The 26,219-nt window shown below is 33.9% G+C and overlaps 1 protein-coding gene across 1 annotated transcript in view; it reads left to right on the top strand.

Moving 5' to 3' along the window:
• Window positions 1–26,219, top strand: part of LOC128211541 (uncharacterized) — a 114,926-nt gene that overhangs the window by 77,369 nt on the left and 11,338 nt on the right. Inside the window, exons 23-31 of the mRNA XM_052916448.1 lie at window positions 1,309–1,491; window positions 3,091–3,219; window positions 4,331–4,413; window positions 6,490–6,565; window positions 8,768–8,792; window positions 14,904–15,073; window positions 15,760–15,824; window positions 19,657–20,791; window positions 24,953–25,666. Of these exons, the coding sequence (XP_052772408.1) occupies window positions 1,309–1,491; window positions 3,091–3,219; window positions 4,331–4,413; window positions 6,490–6,565; window positions 8,768–8,792; window positions 14,904–15,073; window positions 15,760–15,824; window positions 19,657–20,791; window positions 24,953–25,666 (2,580 nt within the window). The remainder of the gene's footprint in view (window positions 1–1,308; window positions 1,492–3,090; window positions 3,220–4,330; window positions 4,414–6,489; window positions 6,566–8,767; window positions 8,793–14,903; window positions 15,074–15,759; window positions 15,825–19,656; window positions 20,792–24,952; window positions 25,667–26,219) is intronic.

Raw genomic sequence — 26,219 nt, 5'->3', positions numbered from 1 at the left:
GGAATATTAGATGCATTTACATGTGTACAAGTATATTATTTATTAGCTCACCAGAGCACAAAGTGCTCAAGGTGTGCTATTGTGATAAGTCTTTGTTCGGCGTCCGTCCGTCTGTTAGTCTGTCCATCAACAATTGCTTTAAAACATCTCTGAAACTACCTGGCCAAATTCAACGAAACTTAACAGGAAGCTTCCTTGGGTGACCCTCTCTGCGTCCAAACTGAAATCTTTGAAAATCTTCTCCTCAGAACCTGCTGGCCCAATTTTAAAACAATTTCACAGACATATTTCTTAGGTGATCCTCTATCAAATTCCTTCACCCTATGTTGATTCATAAAAAACATGGCCGCCAGGGGTGGGGCTACTCTTCACTATATGTTAATATGGTAACCTTTGAAAATCTTTTCTTGACAGACTGAAATTATTGGCCTTCAAGTTCATGAAATTATTCACAGTTATTTTTTTTTGAACCACTGTACCATGTACCTCTGACTTAAATATTGTAAGATAATATTATATATTATACTGTTATACCCCTTGGTATCTTTTTAAGCAAATACATATTTTTTTATGTTAAAACTTCCATTTAAAAATGAAACGTGACAAGGTATAGTTTCACCTTCCGCATATGGGCAGGTGGCGTCCAGTATGCCATCGTCGGCAACCAAGATACTTTTTTTCCATTACACTTCATACATACCGTGGGACAATTGACTGACAAAATCATGTTTTAATGAATATGCATAAGGCAGGAGAGACAACTCTCGCATGTTACTCTCAAATATTGTTAAAAACTTTACAGTGTCAGTAGCCTCCGTGGCTGTGTGGTCTTGACTTATGCCAAATATTATTGTACTGAGAAGGCGGACCCCAGCGGGTTCAACTCCGGCAATCGCCAGAATATTTTTCAACCATAAAGCATCTTGTAAATGTGGAAACAATCATTAATTATTCATGATTACGAGATTTTTTTAGCCAATTGCCCACAGTACACAACAAAGCATAGTGTAGTGTGTATAGGGGATATCCAACGATGCCAGTATGCTGTCTGATCAATAGCTTTAGAACCCTTTGTTCTATCAGGTGAGCGATATAGGGCCATTTTTGTCCTGTTGTTGAATCACTGAACAACATAATGATTTTTTTGGTCTTATTTAGATGCAGCTGAAGATTTATGAATTAAAATGAATTCACTATTATAGGTAAATAATAAGATGAAGTGTTCATGGCATTGCTTTGGAATTGTCAAAAAAGTTGTAAATCAGATTTTTATAAAATTAGTTAATACTGTGACAAAATCCTTTTTAGTAAAACAGGAAAGACAGACATGTGTAGTAACTGGTGCTGGAAATCTTCCCGCCAATCACGTTATACATATTACCAAAAAAGGTCATGAGGAGATAGAGAAATGTATCCGCAGGGGACTGACCAAAGCAAAAGAATATAACTGCAAACATGTGAAGATGATCTTTGATGAGTGTCTAATGGAAGGTAAGTGTTCTTAAAATATACAAATCATCAATTTCAGCGATTCCAATACAACAGCGATTCACAATACAATGTTATATCATAATAATGTCACTTGTATAGCAGTGTTTAAGGTTGTTGTCCCACCATAACCTGCTCATTTCTGTGTTTTTTTTTCCATCCAGTTTTTGCTGATGTTCACAATCAGATTATACTACAATGTTATGGCCCTTAATTGGTCCAAAATCATGCCAATTTCACTTTAACCACTCGTTAACTTAAAGGGACTAGACACCAGATGGTCAAAAATCTGCAAATACAGTTTTTCCTAAAACGATCAAGCAAGTATGATGCAAATATTACATCATTTTACATGATTAAAATAATAACAAAATATTCATTTTGCTGATACCTGATGTGTTTCTCCATTCAAAAATATGAGTACAGATAAATATACCCAAACTCTTTTTTAAAGTTACCGGGATTTACGCGGTAGACAACCCCAGTAAATTTCAAATTAGAGAACAGAGCAAAAACTGCGAAAGAGTCATGTGTAGTAGGCAGTGTAATACATCAGTAAGTAAGATTCAATGCGTTGTACACAACAATGTCAATTTTATGTACATTTTTGACAATTTTCTTATTTTTTTGCAATGGTATCATCTGGTGTCCAGTCCCTTTCTTATCAAATCTTGAGCGAACTTGATTACAATTTTTATGACAATAATATTTTCCTTGGTTAAGCTGACATAAACTCTTCAGTTATGGCCCTTAATTTGCTTAACATTTGATCTAAATAACTTTGGCTATCCTCTACATATTTAATTATTTTTTTCCAATCCTTAGGAAAATGGGGTAACGGTGGTAATAAGGATAATATTCCACTTTTTGATAAAACAGACACGGCACACTATTTATTTCAGCTGATACAATTGTCAAAATTTCACCAAATTCACTTTTATTATTTCAGCAGGCAATTAATGCCATGCAATCAGCACTTTTTTTTAATCTCAGACCAAGCAATGTTTGGTTCATACCAACAAGTTAGCAAAGGCATAGCAACTATATTTTGAATGTTTTTCTTTTAAATTTTTCTGATTCCCTGAGTTCTAGTTTATAACTGTACATTATTTTTATCTTAAGAAGGCCTGGATGATGATGTGCATAGTCTGTTCATTAATATACCAGCCTTGATAACACGATATATCACGCCTTCAACATAAATGACGCAGTGCCATTGGTCACATGGTAACCCCATATTCTTCCATATAAGGTCACCAAATCTATATCGTACCAAAACGGTGTATATTTTCCAACTGGTTAGTTTTCTAATAAATAAATGAAACTTTAAAGCATGTAAAAATGTTGTCGAAATGATAGATACGTTACAGGGTTTAAGAAGGTGACCCAATATGGGATATAATGGGCACAGGAAACCATATTCAGGATCGATCTTAAGCTCTCAACCCCATATTGTTTCCTTTGCCCCGTAAATCCCATATCATGTCACCTTCTTACCTGTAACTTTTAATATCCTGCCATTTATCATTTAGTACTTTTTACACTGATCAAAGAAATGATGTGTAATAAAGGCAAATTGATTAATTGTTCAATTTTTTTCAGGCGGAAACTTTGCGAGAGAATACCTGTGCACTTTGGCAACCATTGCAAGTGATCTGCGAAGCAATATCCATGTTTCCATTATCATCAATGCACACTTTGTGACGGAGTTTGTCTATGCATTCAACACAGGTATTGACTTGTATAATAAATGAGAATGATGATTGTTATAATCTGAATATGTTTGTATGTATGTATCTATGCTACAATCTGATTGGTTTACAGCAGATAAACATGATCAAGACATATATTACCTTCTCCTGAGTAGAATACTTTTGAATACTTTAGAAAAGTATGGATATTTTTTTTTGTTAATAACACAACTTTGTTTACCTTGTAAGAGAAATCATCAAATAATACATCCGTAATTCTTGACTAAATGTGTCAAATCAAATGGGATGGGTTTTCAAAATATATGAAGAACTTTTGCTACATTTATCTGCTAAATAAAAGGAACATTTCTTTATGTCTATCCATTCATTAAAGCTACACTGTTTTTGAATAGGGCCTCATTGGTTGCATCCAATTATTGCTAAAATTAGGAAAAATTGGAACCCGGGCTAATTCAAAGCAACTAAAACGAGTCTGTCCCACAATTCCTGTCCGGGCTGTATATCGGCTACTACCAGCCTGAAATAAATGAAACCTTGTTGAAAGTTATTGATTATTGTTGCAAGTTATTGATCAGCATGTTTTGGTTGAATAATTTTAACTTGATAAAAATGAATATACTTATAATTATATTAATATCATTAAGATATAATGTATATATAAATGAATAAATGAACTAGTAGAGTTTAACTATGAAAGTAACATGGCATAGAAATTCCAAGGTTGATGCGAAATGCCAATTTTGACTAGGGTCTGTTTTCCAAAATACACATGTAGCCTTATATGTGTCTTTTGTATAAAAATGGCATCAGGGGTCTTTCCCCCTTTGTGTTTTAAGGCACTGATAAATAATGCTATAAAGGGAAATGTAAACACCCTAAAATGTTTTAGACAATATAATAAACAATGTTAATCAAGATAATAGACAGGGTGTTTAAGCACACATTCATGTTTGGTGAAGAGTTGACACCACCTCCTTACTTATATGGTCTTGTTCAAGTTCAAGTTTATTAAAAAAGAATTTTTAATTTTCATTGTTAGTATTGACTTTTAAGATAATCATATATGATCTAAAACTAGAAAAAATAAGCAATATTTCCTTATTATATTTACTATTTTTTCTGTATTACAGGTCAACCATTGTTGCGCACAGAATTTCTTTTGATTGGTGAAGAGTCAAATTTGAAGAAGGCAAAGGATACACTGCAAAAATTGGTAGATTATAATAAGCATATGAGCTTTAATTGATAAGGTTGTTTATAGTATTAAAAAATGTCCCTCTGCCTTAGGTGGGTCACTGTTCATACTGTTACTTTTTAAAAGTGATGCTTGTAATAGTGACCTCAAAGAAATGTTATTTCTGGAATGTGCACCATGAACCAAACATAGGCCTGTTTAATGACAACATCCATTGTTTTTGCCCAGTCCATTTGTTGGTCTGTCTGTTGTTACGCTGGTCAGTCAGCCAGTCAGTCAGTCTGTGTGCCACACTTCATTTCTGCTCAATAACTTGTGAATGCTAAGACCAAGGAACTTCATACTTGGTATGCAGCTTGCTGAATACCAGAAGATGACCCTTATTGATTTTGCAATTAGAAGGTCAAAGTTTGCAGTGACCTTGAGTTGAAAAATAGTCCAGGTACTTCAATTACTTCAAACTTGGTATGTAAGTTGGTCATGACCAGTACATCCCTGTTGTTGAGATCAGTAGGTCAAAGGTCAAGGTTGTTGTGACCTTCAAGTACAGACCTATTTGTTTGAGGTGGCCTAAAGCTGAAAAATGGTTTCCTTTGACTAACCAAAGAAAGCTTGCACCAAGGAACTTCATATTTGGTGTGCCAGTTTGTTATGACTCAGATATGACCCCTAATGTTAGAGATAAGAAGGTGGAAGATCTAAATCGCAGTGACCTTTATTTGAAAAAGCGGTTTTCTCTCAATATATTTGCACCTATGCACTTGCACTTATGAGCTTCATACTTGGTATGCTAGTCGGTTGTGACCCTTATTGATTTTGGGATCAGTAGGTCAAATATTAAGGAAGTTTTCGTTTTATAATTAAAGAAAGCTGCAAATCAGGAATTTAATACTTGATTTGGTTGTTGGTGTTAGTTAAAGACTAACAAATAGTCCAATAGTACCAAAATCATTTCAATCATTGATTATTTCCCACCTATGTCTACACAATGGGGTGAACAAGTGCTTTAAAAAAACAACAATCTAGTTATTCTTGAAATGCCTTGTTTCCTTGCCTTAATTATGTGTGACAGTTGATAAGATTGATCTTATTCATATATCAAGTACAGATATTTTTCATAGTTATCACATAGCCTCCTTTAAAGCTCACCTTAGCACAATTAGTGCTCAGCATGAGCTATTGTGATAGGGTGATTGTCAGTCTGCCGTCATTATTTCCCTTCAAACAACTTCTATTCCTTAACCACTTAAACATTTTGATCCAAACTTCATAGGAATGATCCTTGGTCTTCTTCCATATTCCTTCAGTTAAAGTATTTGCATGCAGAGCACTGGTTTCCATTGCAGCTAAAAGGAAGAACTTATCCGCTCCTCAGAAAGCCCTGGCAAAAATAAATAATTTCACAGAAATGTTCCTAAGATGGTTCTGTATCAAATCCGTCAAGCCATATTGGTTTGTTAAAAACAGTTTTCATTATATAACTATATATAATTTTATATATATTTTTTTAAAATCTTCTCTTCAGAAACTGATGGCCAGATTTTGAAATAATTTGCAGAAATGTTCCTCTATCAAATGATGCCCCTATTATTTGGTATATGCAAACCTTAACTAGTGGTCTCTTACCATGATGATTCAAACAATGTCCCTAATGGCCCCAGGTTGTGTCCATTTTGAGTTTACGAAGAGGCCCACATTTTAATAAATTTCAGTTTGTGAAACATACTTGCAATTATGTTTGAATTATAAAATATTTTCTATTTATTCAGAAGTAAGAATGGTTAAAGTTTAGCAGTTAATACACTTTTAAACACCGATATGAAAGGGGAAGTTCTGGTTCTGAACTCATTGGAACTTTACTGCGTAATTGGTCTATAAATACGAAAGTGTAACTTACTACATACAACTTACCACTTAACATCCTTTAGATAAACACTGACTAGGTGGTCATTCTCATAATGTGAGCAATATAGGGCAATTTTAGCCCACTTATATAGAGTAAATTAGCCCACTTATATAGTGAAAATTTTAAGGTTTTTTTTTTTTTTACTTTTTCAAGTACCAAACTGTAGGTTGCAGTATTTTTTGTTACAGGTATCAAAAGATATGCCAACTGTTATTCCTGAGCTACATGAACCAGCTGTGCAAGAAATAGACCGCCGGTGCATAGGTATGCTTTTAATAGGAAATTCAGCTATTTCTTCTTTGGAGATGACGTTTAGATTTCTCATTCATGTATGTAAAGCATCATGCTATGACTTGTGTAGAATTGCATTCATTTGCAGCAAGTTGTATAAGAAATAACAAGCAGAACAAACATTCATTATATTGGGCCAACATAAAAAATATTTTTTTGTATTTCAATGCCAAAGATCCTAAAAGCCACTTATTCATCATGAATCTGATTTCAAGGTTGTAAAATAAGGTGGCAAAATGTATTCCACATCCAGTAAGCATACAGACTTCATTATATGATTGTGGGGCTACTAAGCCAGTATCAATTTCTGTTCTTCATAAGGGGCTGTGCTGGCTTACTCTTTCAGAAAGATGACCCAATCACAAACTTTGTCCCTTCTATAAAATTAAAAAAAAACAGCTTTGTACCTGAGTGTTTATCATTCTTTACACCCAAAAACTGTAAGTTCTTGAAATTATCCACAATGCAGTGCATCTTATACAAGAACGGTTATGTCACAAACATACTGTTTGATTTTAAAATTGAAATTGTTTAAACTTCTCATTTTCCTGCATAACTTGTAACTCCTGCGGACAGACATTATAAGCTATTCTTTCATTTCTCTCCCTTTCGATACGGTATATATTATACGTTAATTTTTAATTGTATTTGTTGTGATCTATGATGATTTATATGCATATATAACAGTTGTATAATGTTTTAACATAGAAAATATTTTCCCCATGTCATAAATCTAAAAAAAATTATCTACGTAATTGTTATGAGACTGTCAGAATACTTTTCTACATGTTGTCTTGAGCATTTGTGAATATGGGTCAAAACCTAGGTCACAAGGTCAAATCTTATGAAATATTTACTCCATATTATAAGAAAAAAATTCATGAAACTTTAAGTGTGTTTTTTCTGCATGATGTCACAGCATTAGAGTATATTAGAATTTTAGCAACAAATACTTTTTTTTCTGCTGGATAATTAAAAAAAAATCTATAATTTTCATAACCCTTGGCTAGTTGACATCCATACACACACAAACATACACACACAAAAACACATGCTTTCTCACTGCATGGCACACACACCATTGACCTGTCAGCACCACAGTCCAAGATTTAAGTATTGGACCATTTTTAGTCAGTCAGTCAGTCTCTATGGGTTTTTTTATCAATAAGTGAATAACACTTGTGCCTGTGAATCTCAAAATTGTAAGACATGTTGTCATGATCAGCAGATGACCATTTAAGATATGGTCAGTCAGTCAAAGGTCAAGGCCCTTGTCTGTATGTGTAAATGCAGGCTTTCCAGAGTTTCAACCTTTTCTTATGTTTCTTCTTTATTTTTAAGTCTCTTCACTTATGATTACAACTTGTAGTGAAAAATGCAACTTTATTGATCATATTTCTTTTAAAATTAAACACACAAAGCTAAAGCCATTCACTTTTAATAGTTGATGGAAGCAATGCTGACCTACTGTAGTTTTCAGCTATAAACTTGTTTACACTAATACAAATCCTTGAGGACAATTCCCGCTAATGGTCTGTGCTAATTGGCTGCGTTGTTTAATGTAACATCAAAGGACTCTAAATTCGACATCTTTTCTCATGTTTTTAATTGTCACAAATTTGCTTCGTAGAGCCATTATTATTAGAGGATGTATGATAAGTCTGTGAATCTTTAAAATTTCAATTTAAGAACATAACTTGCCACATGTGTTTGACATATTAAGACAATATGTTGAATGCATTCAGACCCATGTCCCTACCTAAGGTCAAGGTCACACTTACTGTTTTTCACAAGAGAATGCTGCATATAAAGGGCATAAGAGTATAGGTGGTTGTGTCTGGGCTGTAATAGACAATGCATGCATGACCTGCGTTTGCTATTATTTTCATTTTCTAAATAACCTTTGAATCACACCTGAGTACTACTTCAGTGGCAATCATCACTTACAGTGACATCTCTTGCTTGAATTCTGAAATGTATATTTTTGTAACTTTTCTGAAACTGATGGAAAATGTCCTTATTTGTCTTCCCTCCAACAACAAAAAGCTATTCCTTTGTTCTGACTTTTCAATTGGACAGTGCTAAAATTAACAGCCAATAAATTGGAATTCTACTATACAAAATAGAAACTGGTAACTTTTTACAAGATTACAGTGTTATACCATATCATTTCAGGGGAGAGTTTGCATTCAGACCTGAGGTAAGACACTCACTGAAATCTTGCGGAACTGTCATAGCCTTTGTATTGTTGACTACACCTATGATGTCAGCATCATTCCGCGGAACTTTTAACCTGTTTATGTGGTCCTGTTTGAAATACAATCCTGCCTTGAAAATCATGATCATGAGTAAAAGTTAAATACTTTGTATCATTATGTTGTGACTAAATTCAGCTTTTTGTTTGTTTTTCATTATCATTCAAATCATGTTTACTTTAAAAGGTGCAACATGCAATACCCGGGTCCATTGACACGCTTTGAATTATAACAAACTAATGAGTATGTACTTAAATTGAAGGTCGAAGTAACAGTTAAATGTCCAAGAATATTTCTCATTTGTATAATATCTTATGATGTAGCTTGAACGTGACTGTTATAAATTTGTGGGTTCAACATGAATTTGGCACAAATAATTTTACATCTTCTGTTTGTCATTTATGAATTTAGTCCTTACTGTAAAAGTTTAATAATAAAGGTTGATGGTTGATGCAAAACAATCTTTTTAATGCATTATCATGTTTAGCTCATTTGACTTTAATGATCAAAACCGAAAAAACAAACATGATTTGTGTGTAGATATTAGTGATATATTGGTGGGTTTTAACTGGAGAATTCGTGGCCACCTAGCTCTTAATTAAAAGAAAAAATCAATTTTAAAGCTGCACTCTCACAGATTGAACGTTTTGACTACTTATTTATATTTTGTCTTGGAACGAGCCAATTTTTGCGAAAATCCATGGAAACCAGTCATATAGGGCTGCTGACAAAAAATCAGATCGCAGATTTTTCTATTGAAGTTCAAGAATGTATGTATCATGCATTTTTTTAAACCGTTATCTTAAACAGTTTAAGCTATAAAACATTAATTTTTGAATTGAAATATGTAAAACTACGATCTGATTTTTTGTCAGCAATCTTATATCATTGGCTTGAAGATGTTTACGCAAAAATTTGCTCTTTCCAAGACAAAAAATAAAAAAGTTGTAAAAATGGAATATCTGTGAGAGTGCAGCTTTAAAGGCTGTATACTAAATATTGCTAAACATTTTTTTTTATTGCACATTTTTCTATTGCATGTAAGACAAAGATTACTATTTTACCCTGAATGTCAAGGTCACACATAGAGCTCAAATGGTAGTTGGTCTTCCTAAAATTTAAGTGGTTAAATCAACCACTGAACATAAAAGAAATTTAAAGAAGATTTTATCAAATTTCCTTTTTGCCTCCCAGTTTAGTATCATCTTGACTGATTGCATTTGAACATTTACTTTGAAATTGGTCCTTCGAATGAGGCCTTATGGCTATATCAAACTAGGGTATAATGATATAATTCAAATTCACTGATGGGTATAAGTTTACGCATGTCATTATAGGCTCCGAGTGCCACTTTAGATTTAATAATCAAAGAAAAAATTAAAGTTAGTATATCAATATGATAGAGTCTCATATAATGTCTGATTAAATGCTGGGGTCCACACGATGCTTTATTAAAAAGAAATATATTGTAAATACCAATGATATCGCTACCTAGACCACTGACTCACTTTATGCTTATGAGATAGAAAAGTTGGCAGAGGAAAGCTCTTTTGCGAACAGCATCTGAACAGTTGCCAGATTAGACTGGCGAAGCAACTAGAGAAATATGGAACAATTTTAAAGTAAATTTTACAAGAAATAAGCTCCTGTTTGTAAAATGAATGTGATACAAGTCTGAGGTATGATGCAAATGAAAAAATATAAATGTTGTTTTGTGAATAAGGTACCAGTACTTGCTCATGTTTTTGTAAAATGTTTTTTTGTTTATGACGAAATATAGTTTGGCAACTAAGACAACAATAGCTTGAACCTTCAGCAAATATTGATATATATCGTCTTTGAAGAACACAACTTTCATATTAACATTAACAATACTTATAAGCACTTTATTACATCTTTGTTGTTGCGTGTTTTGTCGATTGACATTATCGTTGATGTAATCAACTTATTGTTAACTGGTCATAACATCGCATTCTTATGTAAAAATCCTGGTTTAGAGGATGAATTTCTAATTTATAGGTCTACTGGCCAAAGGCCAGAAGAGCTTATGCGATGGTAATGTGTACGTAGTATGTGCATCCGTGCGTCTGTAAACAATTTCTTGTTAACGCTATACAGTCTTCAGTTTTGATTGTATCTCGATGAAACTTGTACAGTACTTACATATCAATTAGAGCTTGGTTGCTTTTGAAAAACCAGCCATATCCGCCCATGCATGCCTAGATTATAGGCCTTGAAAGTTTTAAAGAAATGCTATTTTTAGTTTACCTATTTTTAGCCAGGTCTGCATGAGCAAATTCTATTTTTAGCCAAGTTTACATGTACAGTCATGTCAAGTTAAGTCTAGGATTAAGGGAGACATTTTGCTTTTTGGTTCTGCAGTTCATTTTGTGAATTACCCTGCCTTGTTCTTGTTGAAAGCCCAAAGGCAATTTTTTAGCTCTAAGTGTCTGTAGTTCGCGCATTCATCTTAACAAAATTGGTTGTGAATGTTTGTTCAAGTTATGCACCTGGGGTCATTACTAGTCACGCCCAGGGTTTACAGGTTTGGTCAACTTAAATTGGGAATGGTTTGAAAATCTTTTTGTGTGTTTGTGTATCCATCTCAGCACAATTGCTTGTGAATGTTTGTTCAAATTATGCCCCCGGGGTCATTACTGGCCTTCCCCCGGGATTCACAGGTTTGGTATACTTAAATTGGGAATGTTTGAAAATCTTTTTGTTGTTACCAGCTTTGCAAACACTTGCTATTTTGAAAAAGGCACCACAAGGCTCAAAATATGCCCCTGGGGCCAAAGCTGGCCCCACCCCTTTTGACCTTCTTTTTTATTCTTGGAGCTACAGCAATAATATTTAGACCATGTCTACAGTTTTGCAAAAGAGCATCAATGTTGTCCTCAGATGCCCTTGACTTTGATCTTTTGACCAACTTTTTTAATTTTTAAAACTACAGAAATTTCTACCATGAGTACAGTTTTGAAAGCATTTTTTTTTGTCAGATGACCTTTACTTGGCACATATTAAAATAGTTCATGCAACTAATCTGTTTACAATACTTTCTGGGCTCAGATGTTGAACGTGCAACATTTTCAGGTAACTCAAACACAAAACGTGAAATATATGTCTGTTGCCTTTTACCCTTACATACATGCTCTGGATTAAAAATAACCACAATAGCCATGCCAGTAGAGCATAGGCTCTTTTGGGCCTCTTGTTTCTTAACTTTACTGGCATGGTTTTGCATCCTACTTACCAAACTTTTGATATTATAAATGTTTTTTTTGTTTTTTTATAAGTTTTGATAAAATGAGTGTTTTTCAGATGCATTATTGGGAAAATTGGGGATTTTTTTTGTCCATAACAATGAGCAAGTACTGTGTCAATAATAATGGTATTATTACCTCCATGAGTAGAAAATAATTTAGCTCTGAAGTGAAATACTGTATAATAATAGCAGTATTAGTGTGATTATTATACCCCCACAAATGAAGTTTGAGGGGGTATATAGGAGTGAGCTTGTCGATCGGTCGGTCGGTCTGTCTGTCTGTCGGTCGGTCTGTCTGTTTTCATGGTTTCCGGACGATAACTCATGAAAGGCTAGACAGATTTGAAAATTTTTTGGTACACAGGTGTAACATCAGAAGATACAGGTCAAGTTCGATATTGGGGCTGGTGGGGCCAAGGTCAAGGTCACTGTTACTAAAAATAGAAAAACGGTTTCCGGACGATAACTAATGAAAGGCTAGATAGATTTGAACAATTTTTGGTACACAGGTGTAACATCAGAAGATACAGGTCAAGTTCGATATTGGGGCTGGTGGGGTCAAGGTCACTGTTACTAAAAATAGAAAAACGGTTTCCGGACAATAACTCATGAAAGGCTAGACAGATTTGAACAATTTTTGGTACAAAGGTGTAACATCAGAAGATACAGGTCAAGTTCGATATTGGGGCTGGTGGGGCCAAAGTCAAGGTCATTGTTACTAAAAATAGAAAAACAGTTTCCGGACGATAACTCATGAAAGGCTAGACAGATTTGAACAATTTTTGGTACACAGGTGTAACATCAGAAGAACCAGGCCAAGTTCGATATTGGGGCTGGTGGGGCCAAGGTCAAGGTCACTGTTACTAAAAATAGTAAAACGGTTTCCGGACGATAACTCATGAAAGGCTAGACAGATTTGAACAATTTTTGGTACACAGGTGTAACATCAGAAGATACAGGTCAAGTTCGATATTGGGGCTGGTGGGGCCAAGGTCAAGGTCATTGTTACTAAAAATAGAAAAACGGTTTCCGGACGATAACTCAAGAAAGGCTTGACAGATTTGAACATTTTTTGGTACACAGGTGTAACATCAGAAGATACAGGTCAAGTTCGATATTGGGGCTGGCGGGGCCGAGGTCAAGGTCACTGTTACTAAAAATAGAAAAACGGTTTCCGGACGATAACTCATGAAAGGCTAGACAGATTTGAACAATTTTTGGTACACAGGTGTAACATCAGAAGATACAGGTCAAGTTCGATATTGGGGCTGGTGGGGCCAAGGTCAAGGTCACTGTTACTAAAAATAGAAAAACGGTTTCCGGACAATAACTCATGAAAGGCTAGACAGATTTGAACAATTTTTAGTACACAGGTGTAACATCAGAAGATACAGGTCAAGTTTGATATTGGGGCTGGCGGGGCCAAGGTCAAGGTCACTGTTACTAAAAATAGAAAAGCGGTTTCCGGACGATAACTCCTGAAAGGCTAGACAGATTTGAACAATTTTTGGTACACAGGTGTAAAATCAGAAGATACAGTTTGGTACACAGGTGTAACATCAGAAGATATAGGTCAAGTTCGATATTGGGGCTGGTGGGGCCAAGGTCAAGGTCACTGTTACTAAAAATAGAAAAGCTGTTTCCGGACGACAACTCATGAAAGGCTAGACAGATTTGAACAATTTTTGGTACACAGGTGTAACATCAGAAGATACAGGTCAAGTTCGATATTGGGGCTGGTGGGGCCAAAGTCAAGGACACTGTTACTAAAAATAGAAAAACGGTTTCCGGACGATAAATCATGAAAGACTTGACAGATTTGAACAATATTTGGTACACAGGTGTAACATCAGAAGATACAGGTCAAGTTCGATATTGGGGCTGGTGGGGCCAAAGTCAAGGTCACTGTTACTAAAAATAGAAAAACGGTTTCCAGACGATAACTCATGAAAGGCTAGACAGATTTGAACAATTTTTGGTACACAGGTGTAACATCAGAAGATACAGGTCAAGTTCGATATTGGGGCTGGTGGGGCCTAGGTCAAGGTCACTGTTACTAATAATAGAAAAACGGTTTCCGGACGATAACTCATGAAAGGCTAGTTTTTCTTGTCAGCAGTGTAACTTCTAAATTACTCAACATATTTAAATAAAACAATACATGCATGATAAAAGAAGATGCAGTGTGCAGTAACCTTGGAGTTATGGCCTCTTTTCAAAGGAATGGTTTGCCATTCCAGTGTCCAGGCGGCATTTGGGGGTTTTCGTCACTCCTGTGACAGCTCTAGTTTTGTTTTGAATATAATCATCTGTCATTTTAGTCCATGCATATTTCATTCAATTGTCCAAATATTCCTGACAACATGGCACTTGGGGGAAAGGGGTATAATGTTTGACAAACATCTCTTGTTTATTGATATTTTAACCAAAGACTTCTCAATGAAAAAATGCAAATTATTAGAATATAAAGCAACATAGAATTTTGTGTATTTAGAAAGTCACACTGCAAACTTTGTAATGACCTTGTGCGCGCTAAATTTTGATAATACTTTTAGTTTTGTTGAATTTAAATATAATTTGCAATTAATTTTCATTCTTTTGGTTGAAAAGTTTCAAAAAGGTTATTAAGAGAAGATATTTGGATATACATACAGACAATTAAGTTTTATTAATCACTAAAACATAATGAGACCCCAATGTTTATGATATTTTTTTTAAAAATTGTCTAATTTGTATGCAACCATTTGTATCAATTTAACCCGTTTATGAAAAGTGAATAATATTGCTTCAGTTTGAGGGCCGATCCAACACTAGCATGCTATGTGCTTGTCACTGAAATTAAGAAAGGAGTGTCATTAGAAGACCTGCTCAGGCAATTATCAGGACTGTCAATATTAACATCGAAAGTTATCTATTCACCCGGACGACCAGATGCTGTTTTAAAGTGCAATTCAGAAAAAGGTAAGTTTGACTATAAAATCTTTTGTATGGCTTTTTTTGTCTATAAAATTTAGATAATTGTGCAGCTTGAGTCTTAAGGGTTTTACTTCATAAGGAATCATATGAATGGGAGGGCCTGTCAGTGTTTTGAACTGTTCACATCTGTTTAGTTGCTACTACGAATTGCTATGATTTTTTTCAAAAACCCAATATTAAGATTGTGTAAAAATGTAAGCACTTGAAAAAATATTAATTATAATATTTGGTGTAAACATGTTTATGAAATGTGGACTGATATTAATGGAGCTTCATACATTTACTTTCATAAACAATTGTATATAGCTTGAGATATTAAATGCTTATAAGTCTTTCAAGGTTTAAAGATGGCCATCATAGTGGACAGCAAAATTTCAATGGACTTTAAAGTACATCTTGGAATCGGTACAAGATGGGAAAAATGATACTTTAAGATATTGCTAACAGAGTTAGGATTTCAGAGGGAGTTATGTACTACTCTATAAACAAAATTGGTTTTGAAGGATATTACCCTGTCATATGAATACTAGAAATGTCCTTTGAAGCAAACACAGGGCAGACTACTAAAATATTTTAAATTAGACAATGACTAGTAGGTTTACGGAAATGCTTTTGTTAACAAAGGGCATATATTATGTGAGAATAACAATAAATCTGTTAACTTCTTGCAGAAGCAAACGATGTTGTAAAGAGGAAAACTCTCAATGGGCTACACTTCAGCAAGATCCCAAATGAGGTATTACATGTGTAGAGTCAAAGTTTCCAAACCTCCTATTTAACTAGGAAGTGTCCTTGAAGTCTCATTTCTTACAGGTTATATCATCATGTGAAACAAACTTGAAGAGTTGTGAATGTTGAATTTCAGAGTGTTCAAGCTGTTAAAGGTGTTCTTTTTCAGAAAAAAACAACAATATAATATTAAAATGTTGTTGTTTATCTGGCCATGTTATTATAAACTTTTTGGTAATGTTTAATAACTTCATGGAATGACATAATTCAATAGCCAAGGAAATTATTCGTACAAAGCATTTTTAGACATGTACATTGCATTTGTGTTTGTAGCTAATGAAAATCACAGTTAATGAAATACTTTTAGATTTCAGTATCCATTAGATTGCTAACCCTCTATCAAATATCTTTACTTAATGTTTACAATAAACAAAAAACCATTGCCGCCAGGGGGCGGGCCACTTTTCACTTTACGTCTTATCATGGAACACTTTCAAAATCTTCACTTCAAAGAGTACTTTTATTTTTATCAGAATTATTATTTTTTCTGGTGATTATATATAAAGTTTCTACAATTATTCTAATGATTTACAATCTCTGAAGTTATCAGATTCAAACTTCATGAACTTATTTACAGTAACAATGTGCTTTTTTGTGACAAGTTAATAACCCCACCTTAAATATTGTAAGAGTTATGGCCCCTTGTAACTTTAAAGCAATTAACATATCTTTCATGATTTCATATGCCTATTTAAAACACAGGACGTATTATAGTTTCATCTGTGGCGTACAATCAGGCAGGCATTCTGGCGAAGTCTAGTATGTTGCCCTATCAATAACTCTGGAACCTTTTGTCCACTCATCAATAATTTTGGTCCAAATGTGTAGGGCATAATACCTCAGACCTGTAGTCACCTGATGGCTATTGCCCTTAAACTATAAAAGTTACCTTAAATTGGTATAAATGGCATTTCTTCAATAATTACCAAGTATGGTCTGAATGTGTATGGGAATAATACCTCAGACAAGCTTGATAACTAGCCAAAGTGCTATAGTCACCCTGAGTTTTTACCTCAACATTTTCTTGTCTGATCAGTAACGTTACAAGCATTTGTCCAATGCCATAAGCATGCAAGCTTTATTAATTATGTTTTACAAGAATTACTTCTTTAACTCACCTGACCATGAAGCAGTCGAAAGTGAGCTTTTGTCATCACCTTTTGTCTGCCGTCCCTCCACAATTGGTTTGCTTACAGGCCACAGTCTGAGATCAAAATTTAAAAAATTGGTCAGAGTTATTGTTTCCAAAGCTTGTCCGAGTGATAACTCAACAATCCCTGGACCTATTGTCATCAAACTTGACATGTAGGTTGAGCCTGACCAGTAGATGACCCCTATTGATTTAAGGGTCAAAGGTCAAGGTCACAGTGACCTTTAATGGTAAAAGGATTTTAAAGCTTGTCCAAGTGATAACTGAACAATGCCTAGACCTTTGGTCATCAAACTTGACATGGAGGCTGGGCCTGACGAGTAGATGACCCCTATTTAATTTAGGGGTCATTGGGTTTAAGGTCAAGGTCACAATGACCTTGACTGATAAAAGGTTGTCCAAGTGATAATGACAATGCCCGCACCCATGGCCCTCGAACTAGACTTGGAGGTTGGGCCTGACCGGTAGATGACCCCTATTCATTTTTTGGGTTGTCAGGCCAAAGGTCAAGGTCACAGTAACCTTGAATGATAAAAGGTTGTCTGAGTGATAACTCGATAATGCTTGCACCCATGGCCCTCAAACTAGACTTTGGTTGGGCCTGACTGGTAGATGACCTCTATTGATTTTGGGGGTTGTCGGGCCAAAGGTCAAGGTCACTGTGACCTTGAATGATAAAAGGTTGTCTGAGTAATAACTTGACAATGCCTGCACCCATGGCCCTCAAACTTGACTTGGAGGTTGGGCCTGACTAGTAGATGATCCCTATTGATTTTAGGGATCAAAGGTCAAGGTCACAGTGACTTTGAAGGTAAACTCGACAATTTATGGATTTATGGTCCTCAAACTTGACATGCAGGTTTGGCCTGACCAGTAAATGACCCCTATTGATTTTGGGGTCATTGGCCAAAGGTCAAGGTCACAGTGACATTTAATGTGTAAAAATTAACAAAGCTTCTCCCAGTGACATCTCAATAATGCCTGGACCTATGATCATCAAACTTGACATGGAGGCTGGGCCTGACCAGTAGATAAGCCCTTTTGAGTTTAGGGGTCACTTGGTCAAAGGTTACAGTGACCTTGAATGATAAAAGGTTGTCCAAGTGATAACTCAGCAATGCCTGCACCCATTGCCCTCAAACTTTACTTGGAATTTGGGCCTGACCAGTAGATGACCCCTATTGACTGAGGGGTCATTGGGTCAAAGGTCAAGGTCCCAGTGTCATTGAACATAAAGAGTTTGTCTGTGTAATGACAATGCCTGCACCCATGACCCTCAAACTTGACATTTAGGTTGAGGGTGACCAGTTGATGACACCTATGGATTTTAAGGTCATAGAATCAAAGGTCATCGTCATAACTCATATTCATCATTAGAATTTCGTCATATTTACTTATTCCCTGCTGCTAAGAGGATACACTTTTGTCTGCAAATATCAGTCATCAACTGAACATGATTAAAAACTGTACCTACTGTCCTCACACTTTGAATGGTCATAATCTTAAATCTGCCTCAAAGGCATGCATTGTTTATGACAAATCAGCTTTCATTTCGGTCCGTGCATATTTTATTCAATTGTCCAAATAAACCTGTCAACATGGCGCTCAGGGAGGCATAATGTTTGACAAACATCTCTTGTTTATGAAAATGTCTGTCTTGGTAAAATCTTGACAAAGGTTGAATATGGGTCATCTCTTGATGAAAACATTGTTGACACAATATAAAGGTAGTAATTTTAGACCAATGCTTTTTTTACATTTAATCAGATTGATTATGTAAATTAATTTTTGATGAAGTTTAAGTATGTGTCATATCAGGTCAAAAAATAGATCATTTTGTCAAACCTTAGAAAACACATTGTTTTACATTTACTGTCAATATAATCTATTATTATCAACCAACATGAATCTCAGTCAATTTTGATCAGAATAATTGTCCTGGTGAAATCTGGACCAAGTTCGATTATGAGTTATGTCGGATAAAACAATCATCAGTAGATCAAATCTGCCAAAATCATTGTTTAGGCAGCAATGTTTTATCAATAGTTTAAAATAATGATCAGAATGATTGTCTTAATGTAATAACAGATAAGTGTCATGTCCGAAAAAAAAAATCACTCTGTCAAATCACCACTCTGATCCTTTTGAATAATCAAGTTTGAGCACTGATAATTTCCGATCTAAACTAGGTCATTATGTCAAATCTTATAACAACCATGTTTTATGCAATATAGGCCACATAGAACTTGCTCATTATGATGGTCTTTGGATATTCTCAATCAAGTTTAAGTATGTGTCATAAGTTTGGTAGATAAACAAGAGGTATTATTTTATAGTTTTATCAGAAGAGATAGTCTCAAAATGTTATTAAACTAAGGTCAATATTTTATATAGGTTTTTTGGGTGAGAAATATCCCTCAGATCTTAGAATTATCTCATGTATGCCTAAGAAATGCTTGGCAAAAGTTTAATAAATTTATTAAGCAATGTCATATAAAAAAAATCCTGTTTGATTGAATATATCAGTTCAATTTTATTTACTTCACATTGAAGGGACTAACACATTTATTCCCTTTTCAGAATAGGTTTATGACATAAAAGTATATTTAATTTGTTACTCTTTTTACAGACTCTACTACAAAAACGGATTCTATGTCAAGCAGATATCGATGTTGAATTTCTAGATTTACTGGATGTTGAAACTGTTGATGATGAAGAAGGAAAGCGGTGGATACAAACCAGAACAGAATACCAATATCAGGTTATTCTGGAAAAAATTAAGACAAAAACATCTCAAACACACGAGCAGAAAGCTAGTGAGTTTTCAAATATTGAAACAGTTTCTGATGTATCAGAGCAACTATATGAACTCTTTAAGAACAAGAAAGAAACAGAAATTCAGGATTTTGAGTCACAAAAAGGATTATTGACCTACAATCTGAAGGAAAGTCTACTCACAATTGAGTTTGAAAACTCATCTGATATGAGCTCACGATTTGACTCTTTTAAGATATTCCTTGATGATGTTAAGCAAATGGAAATTGGCGAATTGGTGGCAGATGAAGACTCTTCAAAAGTCCGTAGGTGGTGTTCAGAAATAGATGAGGCAATGAAATACGAGTGCTGTGCATACATTTGCGAAGGCAATAAAGTGATAACATTCTGTAAAGATTACAATGATATAGTAAAAGTAAAGAAACTGTTAGAATTGAAACAAAACAAGCGACAAATCAAACAAACTGGACGAAATAGAACCAGACAAAAGGATGAAGCCAGTGATGCCAATGTACTTGATGAGCAAAAAGAAATTCCACTTAACAGAAGTCATAGAACGCGAAGCAATCTTGAAAATTTGAAGATATTTTCTACACGGGAAGGCATCCAAATCATGATATACAAGGCAAGCCTGCTTGATGCAAAAGTTGACTGCATTGTAAATGCAGCCAATGAACACTTATCACATGGTGCGGGAGTTGCATTTGCAATTGCTAAAAAAGCAGGGAGGGAACTTGAAGAAGATGGAAATGCGAAAGTAAAGAAAGATGGAAAGATACCTGTTGGAAAGGTTGTCTGTACAAAAGCAGGAAGACTTCCATACAACTGTGTCATTCATGCAGTTGGACCTAGATGGTCGAACTATGAAGTTGAAACTTTATCAGGAGTTCATCAATGTGCAGAAGACCTAAGATCAGCTTTAAATGAAAGTTTTTCAGCTGCATTAAATAAGGGAAACAAAACAATTGCGTTGCCTGCTATAAGCTCAGGTAAGGCATTTGAGGCTGTAGTATTCTTAGTGTTTTGTGGATTAAAGATTTAGTTAAAGTGTTGAAACAATGACGCTCATTAAAACAATCTTAAGAAGTATTTTAGAGGAGTTAAAACAAATACTTGGTTCATTTGGAAGATTATAATGTTTGCTGTGATAACACCAACAAATCCGCTTTCCCTAAGGACTATATACATGTTGAACAACAAAATATTTGGAAAATGGGTTAACATAAAACACGTCTGAATAATGCAATGGACACTTCACTTCAGGGAGAAGCCCAGTAGTCAATTATTTTAAATGAATTGGTTAAAGACATACATAAGGTACATAAACAATAAACAAGAGAAAGAGAAATGCCACTATACAATTGATTACATACCACACATACATTAAAAAAAATCCAACCATATTTGATTAATGTTTGGGTTACAGCCTGACCGCAAAAATAATGCTGAGGTCTCTTATATAATATATACAACACAAAATTCATTTAAATTTCTGATATGCAAGTATTTTAAAATAAAAAAACAACAACGGTTGAATACCGGTGTCAGTGCAATTGTTGTTTTTAGCAAGATTTTTCATAAAAAAAAAATGTTGTTAAATGGCGAAAAACTGGACAAGCTGTTGATGTCGTTTACACTTCTGTTTTAAGGTGTTCATTTTATGTCATAAATTCAATAGTTTGTATTAATTGTTTGAAACCTGGTCAGAATACTTTTAAGCATGTTGTCTTGAACATTATATTAATATTGGTCATCGCATGTCAAAAACTAGGTCACTTGGTCAAATCTTAATGATAAAAAATCCCCATAATAAATTCTCAAGTTTTCATCTTATTGTTATACAACTTGATCAGAATACTTGTCTGCATTTTGTCTTGATCAATTATGAATATGGGTCACACTATTGACTAATCATACATCCCCTTGAAAAAACACCATTGTCAAAATGAAAAATTTGGCTATTATATGTGGCATTCTGCATTTTTATCATTTCACTTTACAAGTAATTTCATGTTTGGTCTTATTGTGAACCTTGATAAGTCTTTGTTTATTTGATTATATCAAAACTGCATCGAATGGTCTCCAGATCTTTAAAAACATCTCCTCTGAAACTGAGTCAATCTATTGAAACTTCTCAGGAAGCTTTGTTGGGTGCCAATCTTTCAACAAAACAACAAGGCATCTTTATTGACTGACAACAACAACAAAAAATAGTTGACTTTCTGTTTAATACTGATGAAATGATTATCGAGTACACTGTCTCGATTAATGGTCGCTGACAATGCTATGTCGGCGACAATCGATAGTGGTTGGCCAAAATTGATGTTGCTAATGTTACTGTTATGTTTTGTTATGCGGTAAACATTGCGTAAATGTCATTTCTTTCTTTCCGATAAATTCTCCTTGAGTACATTTTAACAAGGGAGGTCACTCTCTTCCACAAATTTGCTGAATGTAAACTCTTTTGCTTTAAAAATTATGAACTCTCCTAAAATAACAAATTGTTTTTAATTGTCTATATATTTCATACAACTTCAATAATTTGTCTCTATAGTGTAGTGGGTCTGGTATTACCTGCAAATACTGGGGATCCCGGCTGGATGCATTCTATTTTTGAAAGTTTTTTTGGTATCGTTTGTAATTAACAAATTTACTTTTTTGTGAAAGTTATATTAAAGTAAGATATTTCAATGAACTCTTCAATATAGTGGGAATATGATTATATTATGTATAAACTTTAAGAATGTATTCCTTACTTAGATTATGAGCTTTCGATTATTGTCCGATAGTAAATCGAAACACTTGGTCCGATTCGATTCGATTATCGATAACAAATGGAGTCTGATTTTCAAACACTGCTGTTTAATATTTAAAAATATATCAGAAAGACCTTTTTCCTAGCTGTTTATATGATACAGCAAACACTTTATTACCATCTTTATCATAAAATTCTGAGCAACTTTCCCTAAAGATGTTTAAATGGTTTTATTGTCATATAAAACAGTTTTATGCACAGTGAAAATTTCATATTGTTAAAATCTGATAGTTATGTAAAATTTACTCTTGATACAAGGGCTGCAAATCCCTTTCACTATTAGTTCACATTGAAATTAATTGACTATTTTAGGTAACAAGGGAATAGTTTTGATAATTAATGAGTTCTTCAAATAAGTCAGTTAGTCACTTCTAAGGTACCGTATATGCTTTTTATAAACTTATAGAGAGTCAGTTTAGGTAATTATTATATTTCTTAAGTTCATAGAACTACATTGTTTTCATTAGTGATTTTAGTTTAAACTGAAATCGAAACAAAATAACATCTAAAACTTGATAGGGAATACCATGACAACCTGCTAAAACTATACCTTGCGATAATACATTGTACTGTTAAGTTGCTCAATTCAAAAATTATCTAAAGCATTTGGAAATAGGAAACAATATTCATTATAAAATGTACTTTCATTAGAATCTATAAAACTTATCTGGAGTTTCTCAGATTTTATTTGTTTTGAATAGCTGAAATCCTTCTGAAATTCTTCAAGATGATTATAAATAATAATTTTATTTTATTCTGTTTTTTTACTATGATTTTTTTTCATACATAGATCAAGTATTGAATTATGTAAATAAAATAATAATAATTTTACTGTTTTCTGTTTTCGTGAAATATTTATACTGAAACTAATTTTAATAAAATTGAATCATGAAAAAGAGAGGAAATAAGACTATTTTATTGACAGATTATATTGAACAAAATGGCATTTTTTTTATTCCTTAAAACGCTTTTATGAAATCTATTCTTAAAATGGGAGCCTTATTTTCTTCATGTGAAATTTCATTAGAAAATATTCAGTATTTCTCCAGTTATTGGTGAAAATGTAGAGAATTATAAATTGTAATAAGCACCATGTAACCGCCAGCCTTTTAGGGATTTAGTTATAATTTTAGACTTCGTTATCAATTAAAAAAATAATCTCATTTTATCGAAAAACATGGGAAATATCAACACCATTTTCTGCATTTTATTGACTGGGCCATATTATTAGGTAAATCTATATTTACTACTGTTTTTGACAATATCAGATATAGTCAGCTAACTTCTGGGGAGCGGAACTGATTTATGACATACTTCATGTCAATTGGGCCAATTTTTATCTCATGCGAGTGATTCATGGCTCTCTTGTCTTACTTATTTACTGGTTTTAGACCCCTTTTTGTCCGGAAGTGAAGGTTTTTCTTGAATAACTCGAGAAATACTGAATATAATTGATTGAAAATTTACAGAAAGGAAGTTAGGCTCATGATCTAAAAATCAGTATAATAACACTTATAATGTATGGTTATTTTCACAATTAACTCATGTGCTAAACATTATCAGTTACATCCCCTAAAATTACAGTGTACTGGTGAACTTAAGAAAAATGTAATCATTCAAAAAATATCAAAGCATTATTCCTGATTGGCAACACAATTTGATATTTATTTATATTTTCTATACAATCTTTCATGTTGCTCTGTTTAAACTAGTATTTTGAGGTGAAATATTCTCTATTTTGTTGAGTGGTAAAAGTCGATAAACACCCGTTGAAACAAATATGGTGAAATTTCACTAGTTTTCAATTTGCAATTTCAATATTGCTGATAAATAGATATTTTTTTATTTTCTTCATATTAGTTTTATAATTTCGAAGCTTAACTTGAACACAAAGAATCATTTGTATGAACAACAATCATACTGGATTGTTGAACAACAATTTAACCGGGTTGGCGAACAATTGGTACGGGCGAAAAAGTGGTCTTTAACCAGTACAGAGGTATATACATGGCTTTATTGCATGTTCAAGGAAAGAAGTCAAGATGTTGTTATTATGCAATGTCTTTTATGTCTACCTATGGTTCAGTTTGAAATTTTATGTAAATAACAAAAGGATAGCACTAATTTTTGTTGAGTTCTGTTACTTTGTCCATTAAGAAAACAGAGGAGAGTTCACATGTGCTTGCCATGTTATTTTGTCGGCATTTAAATAAATGTCAAAACAAAGCTAAAGATAGTCATTAAGATGTATATATGAAAAATGTATTGAAAATAATCATTCTGTAACATTTTCCTTATGAAAGTCTTATCACTACAGTATTAAATTCGTTTTCAGCAATATTTGGAGTACCGAAAGATTTGTGCTGTTTGCAGTATGTTCAAGCTGTTCTTGACCACAGCAAGAAATACCAAAATCCGCTGCACGAAATTCATTTTGTTGACATCGATGGTAACACTGTAAAGAATATTCAAGACACCTTTGAAAGTGTTCTTCAGAATGGAACATACCCATGCCGACTTGAAGACTTTGTAAGGGATAACAGACGATTCCAACAAAGAACATTCAATAAGCAAAATGTTCCGGATTTTGAACCTGAATACAACCCAAAACCACGTGTAGTTGGTGAAATGAAAGCATTTTCTTTTTCATTTGAACATGATGACACACAATCTTGCAGCGTTGCAGTTATATCCGTCACAGATAAACACAAACTGAAGATTTACGGTGGTGATATTTTATTAGACGAACAAGCGGATGCATGTGTAAACACTGAAAACTATGATGAATGTGATGGTCTGTTGTCAATTTTAGTCAGGAAGATGTCAAACAGAGAACACTTTTTAGGAGAAAAAGAACAAGCATTGCGAAACAACAAAAGTCCTGTAGTTTCAGTTGCTGGAAATGGTTGTGGATTCAAATACATACTTTTCCTTAAGTTGGACGATACGCAAAGCCAAGAACAAAACATATTCAATGCTTACAAACATGTATTCGAGGAATGCATGAAACAAAACATACACAGTGTGTCAACTCTACCACTTGGACATGGTAAGTTGCTGTTTTCAATCTATATATAATATAAATAATAACAATCAAGTTGGATATTGTTTGTCAAATGTTTATAAAGAGTGATTTATTTGTTATATTCTTCCTACATGATAATATGCACTTTCTATTATAAAATTGTTCAACAGCAGAAGGAAACAAACACAAGAATTTACAATTTTATTTTATTTTTTAATTTCAGTTTTGTTCTTAAAATGTTTAAGTTTTATGTCAAAAATATGTTTCGTCAAAATAAAATGGATTATACAATGTTTTACATATGCAGATTTTATTCAGACATTTTAAATAATGACCGTTTTTGTGTCGCCTGAAAAGACGACATATAGGGGTTACTTTTGTCGGCGTCGGAGGTGGCGGCGTCGGCGGCGGCGTCCGCGTCCCATTTTCGCTTGTCCGGGGTATATCTCCTAAACTATTAGTGGTATCAACTTGAAATTTCATATGTAGATAGATCTAATTGAGGGCAAGTGCAGTGCACATGAGTTGTTACTCTTGCTTCCATATTTTTAGAGTTATTGCCCTTTGTTATTTTTCA

The sequence above is a fragment of the Mya arenaria genome, chromosome 12 (genome assembly GCF_026914265.1).
Source record: "Mya arenaria isolate MELC-2E11 chromosome 12, ASM2691426v1".
Lineage (NCBI taxonomy): Eukaryota > Metazoa > Mollusca > Bivalvia > Myida > Myidae > Mya > Mya arenaria.
The sequence above is the reverse complement of the archived record's forward strand: the minus strand, read 5'-3'. Positions and strand labels throughout refer to the sequence as shown.